We start from the raw sequence: 17502 nt of genomic DNA on the forward strand, positions 1-17502 counted from the left end.
CGCTTTTTTTTATTGGACGTAAGCCATGATGGAACATTTAACGTATTTTAATTACTAGCACAAAACTTTTTAACTGTACGTTTAAAGATAGAACGATATAAAAGAGAACAGTGAATGGCAGACGCGTGGTACCCATAAAACTTAGTTTTTTTTTTTTTTCTTTTTTTTTTCTTTTATTGAAGTTTAGTTACTCAAGTCGCACATTCGCGCCGTTGTACGCAGAATTAATATTATTAAAAGTGACTTACCATAGCAGCTAGAAAGCGAAGTTTCTCGCTGATGAAACTACGTACACGTTTATCATACGTCTGGATGACCGAAACATTTACGACTAATTCTCGGCGGTCTCTTTAATATCCATCCCAATCATTTCGCACGGCTGTCGAACGTTTCGTCTTGCAGACGTATAGATGCGTTAACTATGATGACGATGATTACATTGTAAAGATTAAACGCTGGCGGAAGCTGGCAATTTAATTCAACGTATTATCGAATATCTAACATTTCTATTTTACTTTTATTTGTCCTATTATTCTAAATTCTGTTGTTAATGCGGGGACACGAGAATTTAATGAGAATACGTGGGGATAGGAATTGCGAACGAATGATGCGATGAAAATAAAAATCCATCGGCGTCATTGGTGATAGAAAATGAGAGCTGATCAATCGAGTAAAATGCCCTTGCGAAATAATGCAGCTTGTCGAGTAACGCCGGCAGGAAAATAATTAATCTTCGGCTGACTTATCTTTTCCTTTTCGATGCCTCCGATAATATCATTTCTGAGCTGTGGCATTACCGATTCGTGTTCGTTCCAAGCACCAAGTAATACTAACGATTCTCTTATCTAAAAAGAATTGGTGTTACGCGTAAATTAGCTGTAATTGTTACCGCTTTTCCGCGACGTTAATTCGTTTTCTTGCTTGGCTCGCTTTATTACTGCGTGTGATTTTTTAAGAAATTATATAGCGAAGCGCGCGCTCTGTAATCTCTAGTAATTTCAAATAATCATTATAATTATTTCCACCTGCCGCCGACCGAGGAAGCTGGCAATAGTACTTTTTTTTTTTTTTTTTTTAATCCCAAACTATCGAGCATTATATCGGGTACGTCTTAAGTTAGTAATGAACGGCGAGTGACAGCGATAGCGATCGGTTTGATTCGCGCAACCGCGACAGGTCGCCCGTGTCACACGTGCAGAACGCACTCTGATATACACATACAAATATATATTTATATATATACCTAGTTTCTCCAAAAAAAAAAAAAAAATATATCGATTTGCATGTTTCTGCCGCTTATAAAACGAAATAACGCGACGTTACCTAGGAGGAAGTAAAGCGTTACTTGGACGGAGGGTCTAATACTTTGCCGTTGGTGCGCACTTTGATGTTGTACCTGTAGGCCGGTTCCGCCTCTGGCAAGATCGTGCTACTGTCATCGTCCTGATCCTTCATCATCGCCGAGTCCGCAGACGGGGACGCCGTGTCCGCCGGCGGGTCGTTTACGTAATCCTGCACGCTGTCGTACGGGCCGATCGTGCGGGAGTCTTCGAGGCCGTTGTTCGGCAATTCGGTTTCCGGGGTCAGGTCGCCGTAGTCGGCGGACTCGCGGTGCTCCATCTTCATCTCCGACGAGAAGGAGGAGGAGGCGGGTTGGACGATGGGACGGGTGGCCGACGGCCGCAGGACCTCGCGAGTCTCGAGACCGTCGAAGACGCTGTCCTTGCGTGCCTGTGATGCCACGGCGACGTGACCGGTGAACAGACTCGCGATGTCTGGGATGTGCTCCGGTCTGATATCGTCCAGGTCGCCGACGGGCGTGCGCTCGCGCTCGTTACCGTCGTCGAACAGCGGTGTCGCCGACGCCGTCGTTCCCGTGTGCTGATACTGCTGGTGTTGATGCTGGTTGCCAGATGCGGGAGCAGCCGTGGTAATTAGCCTGCTGACGACCGGATCTTCGGACAGCTTCTCGCTCTCGGGCGCGTCCTCTTCCAGTTGTGTTGCCTTTTCTTCGTCCTCAGCATCGGTATCCGAATGGTGATCGTCGATGTTGATGCTGACGGTCGCGTGATCACCGGACTGGTCGTCGCTGGCTGGCGCCGAGGTTGTCGTGATGTAGGGCCTATGATTTCTAAAAAGAGATAAACGGGAGTTGTTCAAGAGACGGCCGTTCCCCGCCGCGAATCTTCGACGAGAATCAGATTGATAAAATTTTTTTAACGCTTATCAAAGATATTACTGTTAAATTAGCGGTTGTTAGCGGTTTAATTCAAGCGCTATTCGTGTTAAGCGAGTAGTAACAGCGAAGGAAGCGTAGCTATCACTGTCAATGGATTAACGTAAAGATTTTTATAGCAGTTATTTGCACTGACATTGTGAGTGAAACTATATTTGTGTACGTGTACATGTAAGAGGTGTATCTTCGTCTTCGTTTTGAGTGCGTCAAGAAGCGAGAGAATGATTGCGTTATTAAGAATAAGCTATAAAGACTTTGCCTGGAATTCCGTATCGTGACTGAGCTGTTCTCATTCATCGACACTTCTGCCCCGAAGCTATTAGCTATGCGAGGAGGATCCCGAGGAACTGGTTTGATACTGGCCAGTCAAGATCTAACGTCTTGATCGTCGCAATAATCATTCTACCGCGAATTGCGGAAGAAAAAGCGCTTCTCGTTTCGAAGCTATTTCTAACTCTCGCCAGACTGCACGGAGGAAAAAGTTTGGTTCCGGTGACGCCCGGTTTGCAAGTATCATCTCGTTTCTCGTCTTTGTATTTGAGCTTTCACGTTAATACTCGTTAAAAAGAATGATTCGAGCTACGTTTCTATATACGTTTCGCGAGATTACGGTGGCGCGCTGTCGGCATGAGACGAGCCGCAAATAGTAATATTAATAATAAACTTTCATCCGCGGCTAAGCTCAACCATCCCGCATACTTCGGTAGCAAGAGGGATAAATACGTTCAATTATCGCAATATACATTTGCATGGCTTATCGCTCGAGGGCTATTTACTTTTTGTACTCCGTGCATAAGCGAGAATCGTTTAAGGTGCACCAGGAATATTCCTGGTTTCTCGTCTTTCTCTCTCTCTCCATTTCTCTCTCCTTCCTTTCGACTTGTGTATTTTTGTGATAAATATTATCTCACCTCTTACCCCTGAGTCGCGGAGACTGGAATGCTGCCGTAGTTGTAGTAATAGCATCTTGTTTGCTCGCAGATAAAGTCCTTCACGAGAGTGCAATCCTGCGCCTCCCAGGCTAACGTAGGTGCTACCATCGCGACGCATCCATCCGCGCTGCCGCTGTCGCCGCTGAAATCGAGAAACTCGCGTTTTGGAATTTAAACGAGAATACCTGTTCTGTTGTTAGCTATTCCACACACGAGCTTCCGGGTGTTAGAACTGCGGAAGAGAGTGGCTGATAACCGCGTTGCTCGTAACGATCAACTAATATGCGGTTCCTCGACCGTAAAAACTAACGCTGGCACTTAAAATTTGAACGACGCTGTTCGCCGTTCACTCGTAATGTGAATATTTAATTGATTCTTATTGAATGCTTAATTTTGAATACTTTCCGACTTTTTTTTTTTTTTTTTTTTAATTAATTAATTAATCGTACGCAGTCTGACAAAAAAATATTACCTTTCACGCGCTACCCTTTGCGGTTCGGTGCCGGGTGGTACGTCGGCAGGTCTGTTGCCAGGTCGCTTCAGCATGTAATCGAAAGTGACGTTAAACGGCAGTCCCGTGCTCATCCACAAAAACATGTCGGTGCCTAGCTTGTTGCCGGAGGTCCAAAAGTCGTATTTCGTGTAACCAGCGTTCTTCAAGTATTGCGTCATCGTGTCGGCCTTCTCCTTCGTCTCGAAAGACGCCAATTGGAGGCCCAGCGAGCGGCAATATTGATATGCCAGGAAGTAATTCAATTCCGGGCTGTAGGGATTCATTCGCGATACGAAGTATTGTATGCCGTCCAGTTGGATCGTTGTGATCCTCTGGGCTGTAAACGAAACGTTTCATATTTTACTTGAATAATTCCCGCGAGAAAAAGAGCCGCGTTTGCATCGCGTATTATTTTACACCGCGTCAAAAGTACGCTATAAATGCATTCAATTGTAGCACATGGACAAAATTAGGACGCATTAATTAATACCATTCTCTGCGATAATTCGCCTATATGTATGTGTGCACTTGGCTATTAAATAACACGTGCGATAATAATAGTAACCATTGCTAGAAAAAAAAAAAAATTGAAGTTATATTCAGTCAATTTTCTTTCTTTTTTTTTTTAAAAAAAAGAATTTTTAATCCAATCGTACTTTATTAAAAAGTATATCTTTTTAAAGTAACTTGTGCTTTATCAAAACGTGTCTGCCATTCAGTTCCGACAACGCTACAAATGGCAAGTAGAGACGCAAGAGAATGCGCTCAGCGAATATTAATGCGGCATTCCATTTTAGTGTCATAGTATCGAGGCTTGCAATCGAGAACCGTTACTACTATTAAAAACGTCCGTGCATGTTTCAATGGAGCGAGCAAAGCGAGATCATTAATATACGAATGACAGTATCAAAGTAAAGATTTTAACTGGGAAACTTCTTAGACGGCTTAAGCGCGATAAACATCTCATAACTTACGTTAGTCACGGTAATCGTCTTGAGGATTTAGAAAAAAGGTTCGAATTTATACGATAAGGAGAGTCATTGTCGTCGCGTTACGTGTGATATAATAGCGATGGATACGTAGAGGATGTAACAAGAGAAACAAAATTCAAGTGATTATTTCAACGTTGTCCGCTTCATAATACGATTTTAATTTCACTCTAAATGCGTACCCTGACGCGGCGCGTTTTTAGCCGGCTTCACAATGAAGCTTCACGACAAGGGCAGTACTCGCACGATATATCAAGTTGCGAGTTCATTGAACCGCGACGGCTATTTGGTTAACTGTACTTATGAATTATGACACACCGAGACCCCCGAATAGGTGAACGAGTTGTTCGAATTAATGCGAGCTCCCCCCTCTTATTTCTAATCGCGATTAATCTTTGACTTCGATCGTACGTTTGCGCTGCAAAGACTGACGATGATGACTTTTGATTCTGACAATATTTCTAATTAAACAATGAAGAAGGGAAATGCGAGAGGCCACGAAATTATATGTTGAAGGCGAACGAGTCAAGATATTTCTTGGCGGTCTTACGTAAGAGAGTTACGGAACAAAGGGAGACTTTGATGTAAGAAAAGAATTAGTTCGGCTTGTACGTAGTCACGAAATTTATAAGACTCGGCAATTAACGAGATGGAGATAACAGAAAGAAAGAGAGAGAGAGATCAAAGACCCGAACGCAGGTGAAAATATGATGAGAAGATAACTACGATTGTTGCTTGTTTAAATTTAAAAAAAAAAAGCGACAGTGGTCTGAAATTTTTTTTTTTTACGATCATTCTGAAGCGTCTCGGGATCGTAAGCTAGGAGAGATTAATTTCTCATTCACGCGGACCGAGTCGTTATACAACAGGCAAAATGGTTCGGGATATCCGTTCGACCGATTGGCAAGGGTCTAGTCACGGCTCTTGATACTTCGTAGAGGCGCATCCGGAGCAAAAACGTTCCGGATCGTGAAGTTGGACGTGCAGGTGGTGGTAAATGACCCGAAGGCCTTGAGACGTCTGCCGCCGGTGTGTGCGCAAAAGAAGAGACGACTTAGCCGCTTTAACTACAGCTTCGTTCACGTAATGCGTTCCTGCCGTTCGGCTAATGATACTCGACGAGATTCCCGGTCCGTGGAACGAATACATGAACGGCGCTCGAATCTATATAAACGATCTCGATAAACGCTCATCCGCGTGTGCAATCTCTTTCTCTTTCCTCTATTTTCAACGACCGCGAGTAACGAGCCTTTAAATATCCCTCATATTCCGCGCAAGCCTGACTCTTTGTAGAACGTAATACCACTTTTACTTGATGAGATTCTGGTACAAATCGTTTCACTGATACGCATTTATTAAAAGGACGGGGAACTTTTAATTTTATTCATTATAATTTTATTTCTGCTGCACGAGAAGTAATATTTCTCTTTTGCATAAGCTTTAGTAAATTTTAGACTCTGAATATCGAAGTATAATAGACGGAGTTTTGAAAAGATAGAAACTTTCTAAGGAGACGGATATATACCCGATGCATTATTTGCTTGCGTGTTCTGCCATCGGTTGCTTCCGGTCTCGACTCTGAATGCGCTAACAGTTGGCGTAAGGGGTTTTTTTTTTAATGACAGAAATGTGCGCGTTTTAGAAATACCAAGATAGATAAAAAAAAGACAGTTTTAAAACGTGAAATATATTTAGCAATAAAAATTAAATTAAAAGTAATTAGTTATAACGAAAATATTAAAAGTTTGAAATTATGAAGATAACAAATTAGTAGCGAATCCAAAGAAACTAACATATTGAAATAACGTAAGAATATATTAAAAAAAAAATTTTTTAATACATTGCGAAATTTTTATAAAATTATTTATATTAAACTTATAGAAAATTAAATATTTAAATAACTTGTTCAAGCATTTAATAACTTCTTACTTTTACAATTTTATATCTTTCGTACTGTCGAGATTTTTTCAACGTCCGAAATGGCTGAGTACATTGTCTTCGCGAGTAATGTCATGTGTTAAATGGACAATCAGAAGTGCAAGAGACAGCCGAGCGGAAGGAGTGTGTCCAATATGCTCGTGATAGAGCCGAGAGAACAATCATTTCATAATAATGAAGACGTCACCGGGTGTTAAAGTAGGCGCGAATAAGCCGGCATTGTGCCGCGGTTAAAAAGGGTACTAACCTGAGGCGAAGGCCGCGACGACGAAGAGCAACAGGATGATCTTCATGTTAGCGTACCGATTACTGTGTTGGCAGTGTCGGCGATCAAGCAGTCAGTCGTTTCCGTTTCCGACTCTCGTCTTCTCTCCCTCTCTTTCTTTCTCTCGGAATACACCGGATGTTAGTGTTAGGGTCGCGTTCTCGGACTGGCCTCGCGCTCCGCCGTGAGCCCCCTTAAGAGTCTTCTGCCCGGATCCCAGAGGAGGGGGTCGTTGAAGATGATTCACTGGCTAAGCTAGAGCAGGAGCCCAATGCGCAAAGGGAACGGTGGAGGCGACGACGACGAAGACGGCGACGATGACGATGACGTGAAGACGAATCGAAAAGTAATCGAGCCGCGCCGTAGAAAAAAGAATAAAAAAATTCAAAAAAAGAAAAAAAAAAGAAAGAAAGAGAAAAAAAACTCCCTTCGCGAGTGACAAGATTGAAGGAGGAAGGCAACAATAGGTGTTCACGCCGAGGAACGTGGAGGCATGTCTCGCGATCGATGACGCCACGCTTGATTCGATACGGTTTGCCCCCTCATCTCTCCACCCTGTAACTGCGAGGATGATGTGCAAAATCGAGGATATATGTTGGAGTCCGAGGGGGCCTTTCTTTTCGCGGTCGTAAAGCTCGAGAGGGGTAACCGGACGTTTAAAAAGAAATCATTCTCGACGGATGAAAAATATTCCTCCGACACTCGACACGTCGTTTTTAACGATTAGAGGCTCCGAAGGTTTTGAATAGCGCCAATAATTTTACTCGCGCCGCGTGAATGCGCCGGCCAACACGCGCGTCTTTATGTCGGGCAATAAATTAATCATCCTCAATCGATCATCGGTCGTTAAAGCAAATAATTATTTTTGCAACAAAACCAGCGGGCCGGTCCAGTTGTCGAAGGTGCAGCAGCAGCCGCTTGTCAGACGTACGCGCACTCTCGTTTGGCGCGATTGTAAATTAGCCCCGCAACGTGTGATTACGTCGGTTAATTATATTAACTAGCGGAGCGTCGTATGAGTTATGTTTGCCCGGCGAGGGGGGTATAATCCATTTTGCAAGCGGTATATAGCGCGGACGTGAAATAATGGTGAGGCGAGTAATAGTAAGAACGCATCGTTATCTCCATATCGATCAACGTAGCGTTTACGTTAATCTCATTAATAACGCGGGCGCGTTCGCGCGCGCTCGCTCGCGAATGCTTACTTTGTTCCCGACACTTGTAAATCCTCTCTTTCGTCGTAACGTCGTCGCTTCTTTCGCTCGCGGTGCGGAATTTTACATCCGCCGCGGTCTTCACGGTTCTTCGTGGATTTGTATCGACAGCGAGCGGCAAAAAGACGCCGGTTTCAAGGCAGACTTCATTTCTGAACGCCTCCGAGGGAGGCATCCTCTCGCGGGCGCTCCGATATCTCGGCTGTATCCCTAAAAATCTCGTCTCACTTCATTCGTCAGCGAAACGACACGCACGACCGTGTGCCCCGGTGCTCAATTCCAAGCGCTAATTGCAACAAATCGTCCTCCTGCGAAGGGGGCAGTCTGTAAATTATACCCTCGACTCGTGGAAGATCGGCTCGCGAACATTGATACCTGGAGCCTGGCGTTTTGCGTGAATAAACAGACCCGGTCGCTCGATTATTAATACCTACGTGATGAAGTCTCATACGAGCGGTGATTCGAAGTATCGCTCTAATAATACGCGTAAATCTCGCTCGACAGAGTCGAAATGAGGGATCGCGAAGTGCCTCGCCGACGCGCAGAAAACGGCCGATACGAAGATCTCGGCCGGTCAGCTTCGCCGTCCCTTGGCGCCGCCTTGTTCTTTAGGTGCTCTTGCTTCCCGCGCTCGACGTCTCTCGAACCGTATCGTCATCGCAAGACTCGATGGAATTTCTGGCTCACCGGCTCGTGTGAGCGATCGCACATGTATGCACGCGGCAGATATCGCGGCGCGTGCGAGGACTACCGGGCGCGTCTCAATTAAGCTTTCGTGTGATTAATGATATGAGATCGTATCGCGGACGCATTACCCCGTTTCTCGCGAACGGGGCGTATTAACGAGTTATCGCATTCCTCGCGTGGTACGTACGTTCCGCTCGCGGTTTCGTCGATCGATCAATGAGACCAGCGTGCTGAACATCTCGCGAGCTGCCGTCTCAATCTGTTCCGACGTGAACTTTTCCATCTCCGAGCCGGAGAAGCTTTTAAATACTCGATAAAACAGTTCGAATGCGTACGCTTTCGCTGTAATTCGCCGCACAGATGAATAGCTTTCGAGATTCGATTACCGATGGTGTAAACATTACGTATGTAAAACTAATGAAGCCGTAACGTCGGCGTCGAATGCATCGGCAGCGCGTTTGTATCGATAACGCGGATCTTAAAAAGGCTCGCTAGCTCAAGGTAGGCTTCATTTCTGACCGTGCTCTCTCGTCCGGTAGATCGATCCACCTGCACTCGAGATATACATTGCAGGCTCAGGTTATTCGATTACAATATCGGAACCGGTACGTGGAGCCTGATGCGTCCCAGAAAACACGGCTCGCGTCTTTCGTCCACCCTCCTCCTCGGAGTCTCGCTCGCTCGTCGTCCGTATACGGCATTAACTCTCCTCCCGCAAGGATTCTGCCTGGTGGCGGAATCGCCAGATCAATGATCAGATACGCGATATGTTATTTCTGGTGCACGGTATGCCGGCGCAGGCGATCGCGAGCAAAAAGGACCTCGCGTGACATCCAAGACCTACCGCACAACGGAAACCGTCTCTCTATTTACGTCTCTCTCTCTCTTTCTTCCTTTCTCCTTCTCTCTTCGGCTCCGTGCAACATCCACTTGTTGCAGCTCTTGCACGGGAGGATGCCGTGCCACGAGCTTAATGACAGGGTAGCGCACCGTGACGCGGTTTCCTTCGTAGGCCATGATTCAGGAATGCAGATGAATCGGCCGGAGTGGAGCGCGGGCCCGAGAAGCGCGTTCCGAAGTCGCCTTCCCTATCGCGGTTACTTCATTAAATACGTTTGCTGCGGATCTTATCAAGGGAATGTTTTTACGAGAGACATCCTCCACTGACCGAGGGAAGATTCATCGCTTTCGTATTCGTATTATGACGGCGCGATCTTCCTTTAACGTTGAGATGAAGCGCCACGATAAAATTAATCAGTTTCAGCGCTCGCGGGCTCGCCCGAGAGAAATAGGATATTCGGCCGCGGGGGGATTTCTTCGGGATTTCTGTACGTATTAAGCGCGCCGTGAACGAGCCCGTACCTCGCGGCACAAGTCACGTTTCGCCGCGGTACCATGGTGTAGGTCAGTTTAACAGATTGGGTTCCCATCGCGGCATTCCCGTGGGAATGCACCGCATCCGCTCAAGTGCACTTAGGCCGATGCTTACGGGGCTCTTCTCTCTGCGTGATGGCGAGCGAGACGAAAGCAGAAGCTCAATGTACTGGATAAACAAGCAATTCTGCAGCGGCAACACCACCATCGCATCATCGTCGTCGTCGTCGTCGTCGTTGTCTCCTCGCCTTTCCGTTCTCTCTTGTCATTACTTTTCTCTCTCGTTTTGTTCTCTTCTTCGTCGTCATCGCCGTCCTCCGCTCCTTCTTCTTCCCCGTCGCTTGATCCGCTCCACGCGAGGGAGACGCTAGGAACAACTTCTCACAGCCGCGCTAAGGGACTTGGTCTTTTTTTGCTAAAACAAAAGCGAAGACGGGGGTACGGCCGGCGACGGCCAACGGCGGTCAGCGGCGACCATCGTCGGCCGCGCGACGAAGAGGAAGACGAGAGGATGGGCGGTTGGAACGGGAGAGTCGAGAGGGAGGATGCCACAGGGGGATTCTTGCCGAGGTCTATTTCAGGCCCTGCCAGCAATCGCTGTGTAAGGCCCTCTTCTTTCCTTTCCTCGCTCGGGTTCTCTTCTCATCTTTTTCTGCCCAAACCCCCTCTTACCCCCGCGCGAGCGCGTTACTCTTGCTGGTACCCCCCTTCATCTCAGCTCCGTGCCCGTCTCGCTTCCTCTCCTTTTTTCTGTGTGTACGGAACTCCTCGGTTTTAGCTCGCGAACAGCCTCGGACCGAGACGATCGAAGGAGCCGTACTGCCCTGAAGGCTTCGACAGCGTCCGCTCCTCCATTTTGATACCTCTAGGACAGTGGTCTTCATGCGACCTTTCGCGATTTATCGAGGAGAGCGAGATGTATTAGAAATGCGTGAAAATCACCCTCCTGACGGGGGATGATTTTTCATACAGGCAGGCAGTAACCGGTGGCGAACATTCTTCAGATAAATAATATATTAACACTTTGAACTTTAAGAAAGGCCAATAATTTTATCGCATTTTACACGATTTGTTATATATTCTAGTCCGCGTAAGTTTTTTTTTTCTTCTTTATAAATAATTTTATTAATATTTTTTGCGACTAGATAAACGCGTGGTCTCTCCAGATTTTATTGTCTCGCGAAGGTAGCATCGTAAAAGATCGAAGGAAAGAAATCACCTCGCTGGATTAGGCACCAAAAAGCTTAACTATTTATAGAATTCGATTCTATCCCGAAAGAATCTCCAATTATAAGTGTGTGCAGAAGTGGTCGAGCGACTTTATAGTACCAAAGGGCCGAACGACCTTGCACACTTTTTTATGGTTCACTCTTTGGGAGCCATAATTCAGTTAGTACCAGAACAGCCTTTGGATTTGATCTTCTCTTTGGAGAGTCTTAAAACAGTGACTCTCACGTGCACTTTGTCTTTTAAATAATAACTTTTATTATACAATGTATTAAAATAAATTTTTTTTTTAACCCGCAACGAATATATTTATTTGGAAAGAATTAATATCAGTTAATATCAGTGTTATCTATTTAAGAACAATGCTAATTATAGTATTATATTTTTTTTTTACTTGGCAAAAGTAGCGAAAATATCTGATTATTGTTAACGATTTATTTTTATTCATTTCTACACTTCCTATAGCAAAATTTTTAATTTTTTTTTTAAGAAAAAATTCAGGATATATTAAAAATTAAGTACTACAACGCGCAAATAGAAAATCCAGCGAAATTGAATCTCTAGTGGAATATTAACGCGGTTATATATAGCTGCGAAGTTTTAGATTTCTATTCTAAGATTTAATCAAACGCTCGTGACAGGAGATCGCAACCGTGAAACAGCATTTCGCGTCTCGTTTTTCCTTGCATAACTACATTGCCCGGATAATCAATCATTACGATGTAGAAGACGAGCGGTGGGCGGTACGAGGGCTCCAAGTTGAGAACATCGCCTTCGACTACCGATCGTTTCTCCGGAGCACGGCTCATCGATTACGTACCCGCGTATCTTATTATGTAGACGCTGTCTTGCTGGATATATTTAGACAGTTCGTTTCTCGTGAGATATAATGAAATCATAGCAACCGCAGGGAATGTGACGCGCTGAAATCATGCGCGGAATACGTAATATCCGCGCGACCGAACGTATTATCGATACCCCGATCTTTTACCTTTCCCTCTTTATATTATTTTCACCGGGGGACGGACGCTCGGTCCGCAATTAACCATGAAAGACGTCCGAACGGTCCGTAATAACGAATCGCGGTGATCGCGAATTATTAGGAGCCGATGCGTCCCGCATTGCCACGGTTGCTTTACTCACGCTCTTGTTGCGGTTACATGCCTGAGGTTTAAGAGAGGACGACCTAGAACCTGAAACCGTGAACTCGCTTGCGATTACGGGGTCGAGGTGAAAAGGCTCGCCCTCACGGAGGTTTTAACACGATCGGGCAGCTCGTTACGTACAGGTATATAGTAGTGGCAAGGGGGGAGGTTTTTTTTTTTTTTTTCCTTACCAAGAAAAACGCTCTTCTATACGAGTACATATTCACGAGGTATTCACGCGCTCTCATGCCCACGTATGTAAAAATAATTTACACGCGGCAACGCGCGCCATTATCCTTACATATGCAGATTGGACGTAAGCGACGCGACGTACGCGGGAAAGTGCCTTGGTAAGGCTCGATGAGCTTAATGCGAGATTTATTCCCGTACATTCAGACAATTGCGCGACAATAAAATATAATTTTGTTTTTAATACGCGGCGTCGCGGTGGTTTTTAAAATTTTTTGTCTCGTTTCGCGTTGCGTTTTGTGTCGGTAAAGCTCGTTGGATTTACACGGCCTGGAGGAACCGCGTAGGAAGAACCGGTAAGAGTAGTACAATTTTACGAACGGCGGTTCTCCTTCCTGACAGCAGTTTTATCAGCGATCGTTTCGATAACAGTGCGACCGGAAATTGCACCGTCGTAACGCCCAGCTGGTTTGGAAAAAAAAAAAAAAAAAAAAAATTTAATTAACGGTAAGAACGGAGAATCTCGAATCGTAATTAAAGATATTTCGTGTCTCCTCGGGCAAGTGCGGTCTCTTCGGTCTCGGACTATACGGATTAGCAAATAAGGAAGGCCGATATCGTCGAATCGTTCGGCTCGTGAATCTTTATTAAAACGACTATGGTTACCTGGTCGATCTATTTCCAGAATAATTTATCGAAGGCTCTGCTGCGAAATTACCGGCTGTTTGCGCCGTGCCATTGCACATATATTTCTAATACCACTTTTTATCAGCAAAGGTTGAGGTTTGGAAAACACTCTCGCTTTGAATCTTGCTCGCGCTCGCAAAAACACGCGGGGAAGCGGTGCGTTTTGTTTCTCGCGAGAGGAAATCGCGTCGGTACGCGCTTTAGCAGAAGATGAGCATCTTCGAAGAAACGATCGTACGAGAACACGAAAGAGAGAGAGAGAAAAAGAGATGGAGAGAAAAGGAGAAAAAAAAATAGAAAGGCATAGAAGAAGCGAATGGATTTGCTCGCCCTTTGCTGTCCGTAGAAAAAGGGTCGGCTCCGACCGGAGACCTTGGGTCGGAAGAGGAATGCAAATTGAGACCGGTCACGAATATTCTAATGTGCAGTTAGTCCTTACACGACGATTGCGAGAGAATCGTCATTCGGCTTATCCCATCGGACGCAATAGCCGCGATCGCATCCGGGGCGCGTGTTTGCACGTCCAGAATGTTCACGAGTCTCGATTAGATGCTTCGCGTGCCTCCGAACGAGCAGGAACGCCAGAAATGACGATGTCGAATCGCGTTACGACCGACGTATTTGCGGTATTTTTAGTATCGCAAGCAGGCAAACAGGTTGCCCGTCTTCTGCCAATTAACGCTCGCGAACGCCGCTCAATGTTGCGCTGATTAGATTAGATGTATCGAAGAACTGACCGGTTGAAGAGAATCGTTACAGACCGTTCAACTTCCCCGCTGAAAATGTTATTTTCATCGTGCCTCGATCTTTCGTTAAACTTTTTCAGACCCACGGCTAGATACTTTTGTACCGACGTAACATATACAGCCGTTCTCCCGCGATGCGAGACGCGCGTTTCTTGGTACCTTCGTGATATAAAAGCCTGGATGACATCCGACGTGCTAGAATGTTACGCACTTGTATGCACGTGCGTAACGACGCTGACAACGCATTATGAAACAACAAGATCGCTCGTGAGAGCGCGAGATTTAGAGACGTGGAAACGAAGGCGAGAAGAGAAAAAAAAGGTACGCCGGTGGTTGTACGATTAAACCCCAGGATAACCCTGAAGAAAACACTGAGGGAGGCGCGGAAAGGAGAAGGGACGGAGATAGATGCGAGCGAACATGATGGTAGTAAAGTTCACGGAAGAAATACGCGATACGTAGAAGAAGGGCCCTAGGAAGGCAGAAGTTCCCAAGGAGAGAATTTCGCTTTACGATCGCAAGAACGGGCCCGCGAGTCCTCGTTTCCGCTCGTCTCTTCTTCGATTTTGTTCCGTCGGTTATTCCGAGAATTCTCGCGATCCAATATCTTACGGCTTTATTTTATTTTATTCTATTTTTTTGCACGGTCGTTCTTGCCGCGTTAATTTTCCCACAACTAGATTTATGCCTCGTTTGCTCCGAGACGGTAACGCGGGCTTAAAAATTCGTAGAGGTTCAATCAATTACTACGTTTCGGAAAATCACGAGAATTAGCGTTTGCGTGAACGAACTATCTACGCAATTAAGTCGCACAAGTGCCGACAAGCAACATTTTTTTTTTTTTTTTTTCCTTTTCCAATCGAGCTGGACGGGTTCGACGGTTTCGATCGCACGGCGAATTGTTCGTTTTTAAAATACTCACGGTATCACGTAACGCACGAGCGGTATCCTTTGAACGTTTGACACGGAGCGAGTCCGAGACGAGTGGTCGGTTACGTGTAATTTGTACAGGATCTCTTCTCCGCGGAGGTGAGAGAAGTTCGCAGTCAAGGCTTCCACCTCAAAGTCATTGACATTGGCGGCCGGCACGGAGAGACTGATGCTGCCCATTATATCGAACAGTTAATAAAACAGTGACACTCCTATTGTACAGTCACTTAATCATCGTTTTCAAGCACTTGACTCATTCGTCGTGAGTTCTTTTTACGCCGGGCTCTCACATTATGTCCAAGAATTTGGAAAAGACTTTGAAAACCTCCCGAAACTGCCAGGCGATTACCAAGCGACCGTATTGAACTGTAGGCATTTAAATATAGATATGTTATTCATACATAGGTAAACGTCGAAGCTGCGGACGATGGACGATGTCTCATAAAATCTCGTTTCAAGTTGTACCTGGTGAAAGTTCTCTATCAGGCATCCTCGAGTTGAAATTCGGTAAAGCCCGCGTTCATCCCGCATTCAAATCTCCGCGGATCCGTTCGCGGATGCTGTCTCGGCCGTCAGATGTTCAATGTTCTTAATGGCATTACCTGACGGAGCGTCGTGGCTTCTTCGCGCGATTTCGTTTCGGTGCGCGTTGTGAAACGCGCGCGGCGCGACCGCTTTTTTGGCGTTGCACGCGTATGATGAGATCTATTATCTCGAATGACTGTCCTCTTTCGCTGTTGGCTTCTGCGAACGCGGCGCGCCGGTGAACGTCCTCTTTCTCGGCGGGACATAATCGCGCGTTCGCGTACGGACGGCACTCTCGTCATTCTCGCGATGTGCCCTTAAATTGCATCAGATGCGAATAAACAAATCTTCGGAGAGGGAGAAAAAAAAAAAGAAAAAAAAAATCTTTGTCTTTTATTCTTGACGCGGACCGGCGATATCGGTCGCAGGACTTTCGAGGCCCTCCCGAGTCCTCAGGCTTTCCCTCGCGGAAACTTTGCGCGCTTGGCGTCACTTTTTCTATTCGACCGAACTCGGAAATAAAGCTATCTGCTTGATATTCGACGTAGATCGAGATATATTAGCGCGGGACGACAGGTATGTCTCCCAGCGACGTCGAGAGGACGGCCGTAATTCAACCGGCGATCCTCATCGGTTGTCACCTGCCGTGCCCCGCTATTAGATATGCGCGACACGGAGGCGTCACTTCCTCCGGCTCGGTTTCCGGCCGCCGGAAACGTCCTCCTAACCGCGGTTGAATCCTTAAATGAAAACGATCTCCCGTGTTCCTCTTTGCTTTTGCCGATCCGAGAGAAGGGTAATACCGAAATGAATCGGCGAGCGCGCCGTTGCGTAATCCATCACGCGTGTCTACCACGCATTGCATATGTAGGCGCGCGTGGACCATACCTTGAAGGGAACTCTTCTGGCGGAACGTTAGGAAATTGCCGCGTATATTTTACGCCGCGAATCTGAGCGGAACGTCTCAGGGAACTGGTTAATAAATAACGCTCGCAGATTACTTTTCCAGGGGAGATGCGTGAATGCCTCACCGGAATTTTTCGCGCGGCGCAAATACCCGGAGACGTTAAAATTACCTCATTATGGAGCCGTTCGGAACTCGTACGCCTCCCCTCCTTGTGTACGCCGAGGTGAAGCGAGGCCGTAAAAACGAATAGGAAATATATGTCACTTTGAAAAGGGCCAGGATTTCCAGTCCCGCGGCGATGGCCGACACGTTTACGATCGCGCGCGGATAATAACGAGCGCAATTTTTTTTTAACAATTTCAGCGTTTTAACGACCGGGATTACTCGCGATCGCGACATTTAGCAAAATGTCCCGGTTAGAACCGGTGTCCGGTTTTTTTTTTTTTTTTTTGCACGAGTTTCAATTGCACGTTATCGTTGTCCGTTTTTTTTTTTTTTTTTTTTTAACTATGACGTACATTCGTTGTCGGCAGCAATCGATACGGGCTGACGAACGAGGACCTGAACCGACGCTGGAGCAATCCCAATCGCACGTATCATCCGGTGATCTATCACACGAAGGGCCTGATGGAGTATTGCGCCAGGGTGCTGCAGCGGCCGCCCCACATTTTCGTCGACTACCACGGCCACTCGCGGAGGAAGAACGTGTTTCTGTTCGGCTGTTCAAGGTCGAGTTCCTGGAGCGCTGCGGACAGAACGAAACCGGACCAGCCGGTGCAGTATTTGGTAAGAAAATCGACGGAAGGGAATCACCGACTAGGGTGATATTTTTACAGATCGCGGGCGTCATTTATCCTACGTTTGTCTGCCATCGGGCCGGCCTGGCGGACGTTTATCACTTTCAGCGGCCGTCCTTTCAACGCGAACTTTCGATTTGCGCGAGCAATTACTCGCTGACGGCCGGCTATTCGTTTCGCGTGTCGCCCCGACACGCTAATGTCATTAGTCAGAGCGTTAC

General features: G+C 46.2%; 2 protein-coding genes across 11 annotated transcripts in view; one reads left to right on the forward strand and one right to left on the reverse strand.

Annotated features, from left to right (window-relative positions):
* Positions 1–17502, forward strand: part of LOC139106507 (cytosolic carboxypeptidase 1) — a 35284-nt gene that overhangs the window by 16268 nt on the left and 1514 nt on the right. For all 9 annotated transcript variants that reach the window (XM_070663341.1, XM_070663347.1, XM_070663340.1 and 6 more), the window contains one exon: positions 17018–17270. In XM_070663341.1, coding sequence (XP_070519442.1) covers positions 17018–17270 — 253 coding nt within the window. The remainder of the gene's footprint in view (positions 1–17017; positions 17271–17502) is intronic.
* On the reverse strand, positions 146–7263 carry Nw (narrow). 2 transcript variants are annotated; one of them, XM_070663356.1, is made up of 4 exons: positions 6836–7263; positions 3641–3998; positions 3155–3310; positions 146–2131 (listed from the first exon to the last, which is right to left on the reverse strand). In XM_070663356.1, exons 1-4 carry the CDS (start codon positions 6879–6881, stop codon positions 1342–1344), a joined length of 1350 nt encoding a protein of 449 aa, XP_070519457.1. In that variant the 5' UTR covers positions 6882–7263; the 3' UTR covers positions 146–1341. The 2 variants fall into 2 exon arrangements, with proteins under 2 accessions (XP_070519457.1, XP_070519458.1); XM_070663357.1 differs by having other exon boundaries at positions 1993–2131; positions 3148–3310; positions 6836–7235.

This window comes from Cardiocondyla obscurior, linkage group LG11, assembly GCF_019399895.1.
Source record: "Cardiocondyla obscurior isolate alpha-2009 linkage group LG11, Cobs3.1, whole genome shotgun sequence".
In the NCBI taxonomy this organism is placed as follows: domain Eukaryota; kingdom Metazoa; phylum Arthropoda; class Insecta; order Hymenoptera; family Formicidae; genus Cardiocondyla; species Cardiocondyla obscurior.

Coding starts and splice junctions, on each gene's coding strand:
- Nw (XM_070663356.1), bottom strand. CDS start 6,881: ATGAAGATCATCCTGTTGCTCTTCGTCGTCGCGGCCTTCGCCTCAG. Junction 3,999..6,835: donor CGTCGCGGCCTTCGCCTCAG/GTTAGTACCCTT, acceptor TTTCGTTTACAG/CCCAGAGGATCACAACGATC. Junction 3,311..3,640: donor CAAAGGGTAGCGCGTGAAAG/GTAATATTTTTT, acceptor TCTCGATTTCAG/CGGCGACAGCGGCAGCGCGG.